At 41.6% G+C, this 12,788-nt stretch overlaps 1 protein-coding gene across 11 annotated transcripts in view; it reads right to left on the bottom strand.

Moving 5' to 3' along the window:
* Positions 1-3,593: 3,593 nt before the first annotated feature.
* bcorl1 (BCL6 corepressor-like 1) overlaps positions 3,594-12,788 on the bottom strand; it is a 35,934-nt gene continuing 26,739 nt past the window's right edge. For all 11 annotated transcript variants that reach the window (XM_086023733.1, XM_086023728.1, XM_086023723.1 and 8 more), the window contains 4 exons: positions 7,769-7,914; positions 6,058-6,135; positions 5,280-5,451; positions 3,594-4,643 (listed from right to left, as the gene is read on the bottom strand). In XM_086023733.1, the coding sequence (XP_085879859.1) occupies positions 4,295-4,643; positions 5,280-5,451; positions 6,058-6,135; positions 7,769-7,914 (745 nt within the window). In that variant the 3' untranslated portion in view covers positions 3,594-4,294. The remainder of the gene's footprint in view (positions 4,644-5,279; positions 5,452-6,057; positions 6,136-7,768; positions 7,915-12,788) is intronic.

Raw genomic sequence — 12,788 nt, 5'->3', positions numbered from 1 at the left:
AGACGCTTAAACGCTAAAGAAGGTGGATCCCTGCTGCAACACTTACATTGAAATCACATGGGCAAGTTTTCACAGTTGTTTTGAACCTATCTTTGGGGGGAAGAAAAATGAAGGCAAATACAGCATCAGTGTACACAAACACGAACGCGCACAAAAAGTTCAAATTTGGCAGCATGTTATCAATGCTAGAAGATAAGGACGTGTCTGAACTCCAGTAACCTTTTATGTAAGGGGAGGAGTCGGGAGGAAGCCCATGCGTCTACAGTGTGCTCAAAGGCGTCTGTACATTGTGGGCCGGTGAAGGGACTCCACGAGTATGTCATGCCTGTGTCATCCAGGGAAATATATCTTAGCATCACACTTTGACACCCAGACGCTAAATAGTGCTGCCAAACGTATCAGGCTCAACAGATTTGTTTGAAAACATTTGGTTAGGACATTGAAACCCCAAATCCTGGTTCACAGAGAAATGGATTTTAAAGAGCATATCGTCACTGTCCTGTGAAAAACACTTATGTCCATTTTTTTTTCAATTGTCATAGTTTTACGCGAATGGTGTTTCCAGACGTCGCATTAACGTGAAAATTAAAAAATAGATAAAAAATTTGACACAAGTGTTTTTCACAGGACAGCGAGGATATGTTTCATTTCATGTTGAGCACTGTAACAAATCATCTTTAAACACCTTTTCAATGCCATCTTTGTGTCATTTAAAAGGAAGTCAACCCAAACATATTTTTTTTCAAGAATATGTTCTATGCAGGCTCACTAGTCTAAACACGGCACTCTGATTAATATTGCGTTTGTGGAATATGAAAAATCCACCCATTTTTAGATAGCACAGAGGGCGGCCATTTTGCCACTTCTGTCGACTGAAGATGACATTGAAGTTGCTCAGGACTCGAATAACCACAAATCATGGCTCAGCTTCAGACAACAGCCGCGATTGGTCATTATCTACTCTGAGATGGCTAAAAGTGGGTGCATTTTGCTGCTTAATTTATATTCCACAAACGCAATATTAATCAGAATGCCGTATTTCAACTAGTGGGCCTGCATAGAACATATTCTGGAAAGAAACATGTATGGGTTGACGTCTTCTTTAAAGGAGGTTCATGGGGCCTAGATGGGTACATCCCACCTGTGTAGCATACTGAAATATCTCAGCATCACATATTAACACCAAGATGTCAAACTGTGCTTTGAAAGCCATGTCATTGTGTCACATTAAAAATGTTCATGGCCTCAGCAGGCATGTCTCGCTTGCTAGGGATGTTCAATACCACTTTTATTCAGACCCATACTATTCACTCTTTGAGTACTCACCGATACTGAGTGCCAATACCTGTAGTACTTTTGATTCCTAACATTTAATTTAACACAAGAACAACAAAATGCGATCAAAGACCTTCTTTGATGATTTGCCGATGTGTCAAACTGGGGCAGTATAGCTCGAACTTCTACCAAGGGTTTACTCAAAGTCAGATTTTTTCCCCCCATACTGTTAAGTACTAGTGACTGGTATTAGCAGTGAGTACCCGATAACTTAAAATAAAGCCTTAGTATGATCATTTTGGGTCGCATGAAGCTACCGTACATATGTAGTACACAGCTGATCAGCATGTCAAACTGTACTGCCAGTCTAATCAACAAGTCTTTAAATCAATATGTCTTTAAATGTCTTCTTCCCTATGCCATTCTTAACATTAAAAGAGGTTCTTGGGGCCTCACCGTGTCTGTCCCACCCGGGTAGTTGGCCTCCAATGAAATATGAAACCGTGCCGCTAAACTAACCAATAAATAGAAATTTAAAAGCCCTTCCGCTGTCATTTTTGTAACGTTGAAAAGGTTCATGAGATCTCGTCATGCCTCTGTAGCACAATAAAATACCTCTAATCGATTTATATTCATAACCCCTTTCAATGTCATTTTTAACATCAAACAAGATTGACAGGTATGTCCCACCTGTCGACAAGTCAAATTGTGTTGGCCTTGGCAAACTAATCAATACCTCTTGAAATCATTTTTCCACATTTGAAAAGTTCAAGAGCGGGCAATCCATGTGATGTATTTCATCAGTGTGGTTCAACCTCTTCAGGCTCAGCTGCTCAGCTGGCAAGAAAAAGTCAATTTGCAACATCTCACATGATGCAATAGCCAGCCTGGATGCAACCATCTTTTTTTTTTTTTTTTTTTTTAAATAACAAGAATGTACATATCCCATTTCGAGGAACCCGTCACGCTACTTTTTGATTGTCTATGTGCGTGCATTTAATTCTGAAGTGGTAATAGTTATACCACTGTGAAAGATTTAGTGGCAAGAAAGGAATTTCCGCCACATGAAGGGAAGAAAGGGAGCTGGTGGAAAAAGCTGTCATTGGCTCTCTCTAGTGGACAAAATGAAGCAAAACACAATTTGTTGCAGCTTTACAGTTCCTCATTTAAATACTAAAGTACTCTTTAGTAATTTAGGGATTATTCTATTTTAAGGAGCTCAAGTACTTAACATACATGCTACTTTCAGCCAGCTGTTCCTTATTTCTATTTTTCTTTTTATCTAATGGAATCTATTGTTCTCATAACAACACTAGACTACTAATACTAGAATCTTTTTTTTTCTTTTGAATGAATGATATAAAAATATGAATAAATAAAATAATGTAAAAAATAAAAACTGAAAAAAACTACAGTATTTATACCACTTACAGGTGTCCCACCCCCCCAGATTAAAAAAAAAGACTAAAATTATGTGGTGGTCAACATTTTAAATCAAATATAAATCCTAATCTATTGCAGTTTGTCAGAGACTATGAATAGTTTTCCAATGTTTTTCCTCCTACCCCTTTTTCATAGCGCTTATCTTTAGGGTTGTGGGTGTACTGGAGCCCAGCTGACTTTTGGCAAGAGGTGGGGTACACCCTAGACCGGGGGTGGGCAATTCCGATCCTCGAGGGCAAGTATCCTGCATGTTTTATATGTCACCCTGCTGCAATCCACCTGATTCAAATAATCAGGATTGGTATGCAGCTTCTGCAGACCTTGCTGATTATATGATCATATGAATCAGGTGTGTTGCAGCAGGGAGCGGTGGAAAACAGGCAATAACACTGGAATTGCCCACCCCTCCCTAGAGTGCATAGTCGCCAGCCAATGGCAAGGTACATATAGACAAATAAGCATTCACGCACATTCAAGCCTATGGATAATTTAGACCAGGGGTGTCAAACTCCGGTCCTCGGGGGCCGCTCTCCTGCAACACACCTGATTCAAAGGATTAGGATTGGGATCAGGCACCTGCAGAACTTGCTGGTGAGCTGATTATTTGAAACAGGTGTGTTGCAGCAGGGAGAGATGGAAAACAGGCAGGACAGCGGCCATTGAGGACCGGAGGTCGACGCCTGTAATTTAGACCCTCACTTGTATGTTTATGGAATGTGGCAGGGAGAACATGTCAAGTGCCAAATTCCAACTGTGAGGCAGTCGTGCGAACCACAAGGACACCATGCCACTCCAAATTATTTATACAGTATTTAAATGTTTTTGTTTTAGCAGTTTGAGAGTTTGGTAAACAAAACATAAATGATATTTAAAAATATGATTTACAATCATGCTTTATTCTTGATTTCTTATAAAAGAATCAAATAAAAGTCTCTCGCAGCACGCTCTTTGCTTTTTCCCCCCCATTCAACTCAACTCCACCTTTTTACGTCTCTTAAATATCCTTTTTTTTTTTTTTTTTTTTTATTAAGTTTGTGATTCAAACCAAAACATCATTGATTGTCAACACAAAAAAAAAATCTATTATAGCACCAGTACAATAAAACTGTACTTTCGCTTGCTCAAATACTGTTCTCAAACCAGGGTCAGGGGGGCAATAAAGGGATCCTAATAAGTATGTGAAGCACCGACCATACAAAGCAACTTTTCATACATACACAAAAGGTCAAATATATTAAGGAATATTAAATAAAGCACGACAAAACGAGGTGTCGACAGATGCAAAGAACACGGCCGCACCGCTCCTGAAAAGTCCCCAAAAAAGTGATTCAGCGAGGGAACGTCAGGGGGGCTGTGTCGTTGCAGCTCTGAGGTCCATCCATCACAAAGGTGAGGAAGAGGAGGGTGGAGTAAAGGTGTTTGGGAAAGGGTGAGGGGGTCCAACGTTTGACTATTGTGCGGAGGTCTCGTCTCTGCGGACCACCGACTTCTCGTAAAAAGCCTCGGATCAAGTCAAGTTAGGAACCTGAAAAGTGAGTGCTCGGACGGAGATGTTTGAGTTTGTCATATGGGGGGGCTACCGACCACGTGGCTTCTCCTCTTCCTCTTCATCATCGTTGTCGTCTTGTATGATGTGAATGGAGGAGCCCAGCAGTCTCTGGAGCTCTGGAACACAGCGCACCAAATCCACCAGCCCATCATCCTCGTCATCTTCCCTCTCCTCGTCCTCGTGCTCCTCCTCCTCCTCTTCTTGGTCCTTGCTGGGGGAATCCAGAGGCAAGCCCACCTGACTGATGAGAACCTGCCGGCCCAGCTCGGTGCGAGACAGGCTTGCCACCTCCAAGAGAGGGTGGCGGGCACGGAAGATCCGCGGAGACATCTTCAGGCGCTTCAGCACGTCCGACAGCAGGAACCAGTTGCAGAAGCTGCAAGACAAGACGGGAAGTGTGAAAAGGGGGACAGCTGATGGAGAAATGACTTTTTTTTTTTTGTTTTTACAGAGTGAAAATATTTCTCTCCTCATACACAGTGAATAGAAATAGTCTTCTCATCCCTGGTCAAGTTCCATTGTTTTGCAATTCTGAGATAAATAATTTCACATTTATCCACCATTAATGTGACCTGTAACCTGAACAGTATGAGAGCAATAACTCCAAATTTAACATGCCTGCTTCCCATTCACACCAGAGACTTTGCAACATAAGTCACATGCACTTTTGTTGCCTGTTGTTCAGACATGAACAGTGGTGTGTTGGGTTATTTTGAGGACCCAGTAAATTTACTACTGTATGTAAACTACTTTACATTGTAACAATGTGTCATTTCTTCGCTGTCCCATAAAAAAAATGAATAAAATATTTATAAATATGTGAGGAAAAACCTACCAGGACTTTATTTGGGGTTAATGAGAGGCACTTGAAATGGTGGAAGGTGTTGAGTTTGAATGTGACCGGGTCATTAAGAACCCAGCCACATCCCCACGAGGACGTGCACATTTATTTTATTGTTGTTGTTTAGTTTTTTTTAAACATCCCCGCCGCAAAGACACCGTGTTAACTCACCCCTGCGTTACAGACACCTGCACATGGTAGCAGGGCAAAAGGGGCTCCGAGGAGAACTCAAACACCAGGCTGTCTTTGTTGGATTCCCCGTCGGTATTCGCGCTCTCGCCCTCCGCACAGTCCTGGCTCTTCTCCGACAGCAGGAAGTCCCAGCAGGGCTCCTCGCCCGTCTCTGCATGGGAGAGAAATGTTGGACGACGATTTAAAAAAAAAAAGTGTGTGTGTGTCACGGGGATTTGAGTCACAATTCCCAAATAACATGATGGAACACCCTGAATTCAATTCAATTCAATCATAAATATGCGGAAAAATACATTACGAAAGTCGCACAAAACCTTGGCTTCATGCTGACATCACAAGAGACCTCAAAAGGATTCAGTCTTTTGATGCAATACATTTTAATGGAACAAGTTCCTATGGTTGTTTTATTCACCTATATTGAAGAGCAGCGTTAATGTTCAAACTGTGTAGAATGTTACAGTGACACTGCTCGTGCAATTGAATGTTGGTCATTCTGGTTTTCGAGGTTACTTGCTGAAAAAAGTTTGAGAACCACTCTTCTAGCACAGAAATATAAAATTCAAGTTTCTTTCCCTCTGCTTTTGATACACTAAAACATTTCAATTGTTTCAACATTCCTCATGCATGATTCGTACTCCTACGCCAGCAGGCCTCGACTCGTCTTCCTCTCAGAGGATGAAGGTGCCTCAAGTCTCTCTTTTTCTAACCACCAACCAACCAGTGTTTTCCTGTTTTACTACATTGGTAGAGAACTTACCGAACAAGGAGCTGCTGTAGAAGTCCCAGTGCAAGGTGGGATCCTGCTCACCACGCCCCTGCAGGTCGGTGAAATACTCTGCAAGAACAACGGTGGGAACAGTGTTGTCATGCCAACTGAATTGTACCAGCAGACAAGTATGAAGATGAGTGAGGTGGCAGCGGAAGTACTGACAAATGTGATGTGCAGACAGATGTAAATATATTGCGGCCAGAGCAGAGATTCGAACCCCCCGAACCTCAGGAGTGTGGGGCAGTCTGCTAACCACTAGCAGACAATGTGCGGCCTCGTTCGTATTTGAACATTAAAAGACATTTAAAAGCAGAGTAAAGAAATAAAAAGTAACTTATTAAAATGAATAAAAGAGCAGACAGTGCAAGAACAAGATTATGGAAAACATGATTTTAAAAATGCTTTGAAGGAAGTTATTTATTGGGATGGAAACGAGCAGAGGTGGGCATTCCGTCTTGCTGATGTTAGACGGAAACTTAAAAAAAAGATGGACTAAATACAGACGGAAGTGGATTTTTGTCTGTCTGTTTAATCATCACTAACGTGATCAAGCTCTCAACGGCCTCACAGTCCATTATTGGCGGACGTCCATTTTGCTGACGAGAGACGGAAACGTACACCAGGTGGCGGTATGCACCAAAGGGAGAATGATGAGTTCCTCAGGCTGACTATGTAGTAATAAAGTTGCTTTTTCATTCACAAGGATGCCAGAAAATCGGGGGACCATATTATACACAAGTACAGAGGGAAAAAAAAAACTTTTTGGGGAAGGGAGGTATTATACTGGGGTGTATGTTATGCACGGGAAATTACAGTACTTTTACTGTAAGTGACTCAGTAAGATGTTGTGATATTACACATTTTTCGTACAGGATGAAGAATATTAATTCGACCCGAGGCGTTAGTAGTAGCAAATTAATCCTTAGGTGGACTTGGTTTTTTTTTCAGAACCGAACCTGCTGAATCTTCAGAACTCCCCGACTAAGTACGATTTTCTATGATATGGCAAAAAAGTCGGGAAATTATTTATTTCATTTTGCTGGACAAATACTCTTACAGTATGAATGTATGTACTGTATGTACTTTGCGAGAATAGTTTTGAGGTTACAGTGGTTAAATTGTCCCGTTTTGTTAGGTATAGTCTAGGATAAATTCATATGGTGAGGGCTAGAGTAGTCATGTTGGCACACTGTGGCATGGGAACAGCCAGCCAGCCTCAACACAGCACTAAACTAATTTGCGAGATAAATAGCATCAGCACTTTACCTTTCAATGTCCATCCAGCAGTGCTATCTATCCATCATTTGAATATGATATCCACCCATGAACTGTTGTTAACATTTCGCTAATCCATCTGGTTGAGGTCCTGTCACTGACAACTGGTTTAAAATAGGGTTAGCCCGCACAGAGATTAAGCAGCAAGTTAGGGCCTCAATATTTACTTCTCATATTTTTGTAACACGCCACCCAAAGTATGGAAGTGGAGGGCGGGAGGTTGCAAATTGACTCCACAAATTGCAAAAAAAAAAAAAAATTGTTAGGTGTGATGAAGTGACACTAAGGTCAGATTTTTAAGATCATATATTATGGACCACATTTTAACAGCCTTCCATTAGCTTCTGTTCCTTGTGGTTAAATTCAAGCCCCCACAAAAATCTTAAACATTATCAAGGTGAAGTAACAGGCTGGTGGCGCTCACCCGTGAGGAAGGTCTTCATGGTGGTGCTGTGTGCCAGTTTGACCGGCGTGTGTCCCGAGTAGGTGGCCAGAGTCGGGTCTGCGCCGTGGTTCAGGAGCAGCCAAACGATGGGAAGGTTGTCGCTAGCCACCGCATCGTGAAGTGGCCTGTGCGGGACAAAAACAACGAAAAAGGGATACAAGATTAAAAATATGATACAAAATAATCCATCTCTGGTTAACATTGAATTGTAACCATTAAATTGGAGAAGGACTGCAAATTAATTTTATTTGACTGATAATATACAATAACGCATTAACTATTGACCTCAAGCAAAATGGTAATGGCTCAGTTTTGACACACACAAAAAATAAATACATGTATAAAAAAATAAACCTATTTTGACCTGAAATATCTTCAAAATGGACAGTGTTCTTACTTCGGATGAGACAGTATAGTTTAATGATAAATGTCATCAAATTTAAAACCTTCGACCTTTTCTGGCTCTCACTGTTGTGCCGCCACTCCTCTTCCGGCCGTGACCCCCCGGCCATATTCAGAAACATTGTCGGCCCCCGCCCCGTTCCGCCCCCCGACCCCCCCCAAAAAAAGCGTCCTTGATCGATGTCGCTGCGGGAGAGACGCTTACGGCAGAGGCTTTTTAAGGATCATTAGCTGGCTAATTTACTATTCGAACCCACAGTGGAAACGCTTCAAACACGCTTCAAAATGCGCCACATAGTACTGTAACGTCTCCCAATGATAAACCATCAGTCTTAGTTCAATGAACGCATTTTTATTAATTCAATCGGCTACTGTGGGCCGTAGCCGACGCCAACACAAGTACAAGAACCATTAGATCCACCCAGTCACACACTCTCTCTCCTTCGTCCTCCGCTCCTCCTCTCTCGCCCGCACCCCCTCCCATCCATCGAGCCGCGCGACGCATTCAACAGGCTCGGAAACAACATATCTCTGCAAAACACGAATTCAACCACCGAAAAGATAACTCAGTTCGTTACAGTACTTTACTACTTACCAAACTGCACGTGCTTACTTCCATTGCGAGGCCCGGGGTTGGTTTTTTTTCGTATTGTATAATTATTTGGGTTCAACAGTCCGCCAGAAATGGCAGTCAACAAGTTACTTGTTTATTTTTCACTTCCTCTCCTTTCCGGCCTTAAAATAAAAGCATACCAGCAAACCCCTACACAGCAAGTTTGCTTTGTCTTATTTCGGGTAGTGAACGCCAGAAGAAGTGCATGAACGCCACCTTGATGTGCCAACGTCAGTTGAGTTGAGTCAGCAATATACTCGTGGACACAAGTTGTTTTGCATTTCATGCATTTAATTTCATTGCGAAAACGATCTGGAAGGTGGCGGCTTAGGGGGAACGTGGGTGAGTAGCTTGTTTACTTTGAGTGATGGGACTTTGCGGCAGCAGCAACGAGCTGCGTGGCTCATCCGTCTCCGTGTGAGAAACTGTATGTCATCGCAACATGTGAAACAGCAACGTGCGCTCAAGCGTGTTTGTATTTCCTCATTGTCACGTCACATAACCCGCGCCTCCCACCTGCAACTGGGGCATACCATTATAAGAGGGGGCGGGGGTCCTGGCCAGGGGTAATACCACAATCCCTATAACAGCAGTTGTCGCTCACGCCGACGCGGGACTAGAAATAAGTATAAATATATTGTATAAATATACATACATACATACATATACATATACATACATACATATATATGTATATATACATACATATGTATATACATATATATATATACATGTACATATATGTATGTATGTATGTATATATATGTATATATATATACACATATGTATGTATATATACATATATATGTATATATATGTATATGTGTATATATATGTATGTATATGTATATATATGTATTATATATTCATACAATATATTTATACTTATTTCTACTCCCGCATTTATACTTATTTCTACATACGTATACATATATATCTATATATATGTATATACATACATACATATATATGTACATATTCATATACATATATACATACATACATATACATGTGAATAAAGTATAGGTGGACACAGCAGCAACAATGAAACGTCAGCTAACGCAGCTCATGCTGACCAACTCAAACTCATATCACCGCGATAGGCAAAAGGCATGACCAACCGTTCTCGGTGTTGGAAGACACCGGATTCCGGCGTCTGCTCGCCCACTTCGAGCCTCGCTACGTGCTACCGAGATACAAATACTTCACAGACGTAGCTCTGCCTGAGCTCTACCAAAGAGTGTATTGTCGCATCAAAAGTTTCCTAAATGAAGGCCTATTATCCGGTTTAAGTTTTGCAAGTGTTAAATGGAGCTCGGATGTCAGTCCTGTGTCGATGTTGAGTCTAACAAGGGAGTTTTTATAAATGAGCGACCGAGCTTGGGGTGTATGGCACGCACGCTGCAGCTTGTTATGCATGGTGCATTACTGTCACAGCGCAGTATAAGTGGCATTATTGCCACAGGGAGATGCATAGTAGCTCGCTTGTGGGCAACAGACACGCTATATCATTTTATAATTCACAAAAAGATTAACAGTGACTTTTTTTCTCGTTGACAAATGCACAAGATAGTTTGTCTATGCATAAGACAATAAATCAAGTTCCTGAATCGTTTCAATTTAGGAACTCAGTGAATAGTTTATTCGTGTGAAGCCTGCATGTGACTATTATTTTTACTTTGATTATATTCTGAACCATGCAATGTTTAGGTGGCATGTTATTTATTTGACTTTTTGCATAATTAAGTCTTTTGAGACTGCTCTTTCAGAATTATGTTCTATCAGTCTCATTCGGAATTATGTTCTATCTGCTTCAGGGTCTGAGATATGAATTATTTTGTAGGTGGCGAAAATGTCAGGTTTTCAAGGGTGACTCCAAAGACAACCGCAGGTTTTCGAGAGATGTCTCACGAGGGGCTTCAGGCTTTAATGGGTTAACCAATGAAACACATCAGAATATACACGTGACGGTGTCGCGAGCCCGCAGAGGATGTTCCGTTATCCTTTCGAGTCATAATGACAGACGCCGTCGAATGCGGAACCTCTGAAATGTGTAACGGTAGTGGTATAGATTAGGGGCTTGTGGACTTTGAACGAGCAGAACCAATCGAACGTGACATATGGTTAAGGCTAGGTTAACACAACAGGCAAATGCGACCCAGATCGGATTTTTTTGCCCATATGCGACCTGTATCAAGATTTATTTTATGACAGTCTGAACGGTTCAATTCTGATTTTTTCAAACCCGACCTGGGTCGCTTTCATATGTGGTCCCGGATCGGACAAGTATCCAAAATCTTTTCCAATGCGACCGCGGTCTGACCGGCCAGGTTGCATACATCCGGCATTGACATCACCCGGAGCCCAAAATGCCCTCCGCGCAGGCAGGAAAGTGCTGACAGCAGGGGATCGAATCTGCAAAGTTGTTTTGAGTAACACTATTGACTTTATATTTTACTTTAATTTAATCCCACTTGAAACATGAAGCATAAAGTGGACATTTATGGCGATCGTAGTAATTCAGCCACGGCTCAGATCGATTAATTTTTTTACGCACGGTTATGACGTGACATTATCGTTAGTGATGTCTCCAACAAATGAGATTTTAAACAGTCGCCTCATTATTTTCCCCAAATACTGTATTTATTTCTACCTCTTACCTATTCGCTTCACACTGTATAAACGCCCCGGCAAGCTGGACCACATTTACTTCCGCAAATACAATGTCGGGAGTGACGTCGACCGTCTCTTCTTCTGCGCATGCGGGTCACGTTGGTGACGCATGTGTTCATACAGCAGACAAGATCGAGGTCGCATTTAAAATGTAATATGAAAGCTCACACAAAAAAATCTGATTTTTGCAAAAATCCGAATTGAGCATTATGACCTGTGGTGTGAACCTAGCCTAAGATATAAATATGTTTGCCGACAATAACAATATCGACGGCTTTGTAACAGAATAGAGGACGGTAATTACCACTTGATTTATTTAAAATTAAAAATAGTGCTTCTCTTGGGCTGACACTTTATTTTTACATCTTCAATTGAAACAGTAAAGATTAATCAACTAGGGCCTGTGTGAAAACCACATGTCTAATCTCTCGAATCTTTAGGAATTATGTTTCTGCTACAGGGGATGAGATATTAAATATTTTGTAGGTGTTTAATTTCTGGGAAAACTTCAGGTTTTCGAGGGTAATTCCAAAGACGCCCTTAGGTTTTGGGGAGCTAGTGAGCCAGGAGCTTTAGGCTTTAATGGGTTAATACCATTTCTATTAAGTGCTAGCAACCAAGTTTGTTCAACACATGTAATGTCACATTAGTTTGTAATAGTGTGTTATTTAGGCTAGTATGCTAGCTAATGCTAAAGAGGGGTTCGGGCTTTTTTGCATTTCTCACAATGCATTGCCGAAGGGACATATTGGAAGGCTAACGGCATTATTCGTCATTAGTCATGCCTTGTATGTATGTCATTGTTGGCTGTAATTGTCAAGGGGGGAGGTAAAAGAGGTTTCTTTAGACTTTCAAAAATCATTACACTGCCGCTTCTTTTCTGTTGCATTTGGTTGAACAACTTGTTGGCCTGGTTGACTGCCGCTTCTGTTCTCTCTCCTGCACTCTCTTCTTGGGGAGGGTGCTAGGTGACAATGACCGAATTGGAAGTCACTGTATGGACTCTGCAGCAACTGATCGGTACAAGATCGGAGGTTGACCACCTCCTCTGAGGAGCTGCTACTGAGATTTCTGCATTGACTAACTGGGCTGGGACCCACTTCACCTGAGGCGTCTTCCTGCAGCGCTTCATCTGAGTGAATGGACCTTTACACTATTTCAATTAACATTGCAGAGCATCATAATATGTGTTGAATGTTTCCCACTTGGCATCCACTGCAGCCTGATCATCCTGGAAGGGGATTCCCCCATCTGTGGTCCCTTCTCAAGGTTTCTCATTTTTCCCCAGATGTTTTTTTTTTTTTTTTTTTT

This window comes from Filicampus tigris, chromosome 2, assembly GCF_054856515.1.
Source record: "Filicampus tigris isolate MCC_2025a chromosome 2, RoL_Ftig_1.0, whole genome shotgun sequence".
NCBI lineage: Eukaryota > Metazoa > Chordata > Actinopteri > Syngnathiformes > Syngnathidae > Filicampus > Filicampus tigris.
Note: the sequence above shows the minus strand (reverse complement) of the source record. Positions and strands in the feature narration are given on the sequence as shown.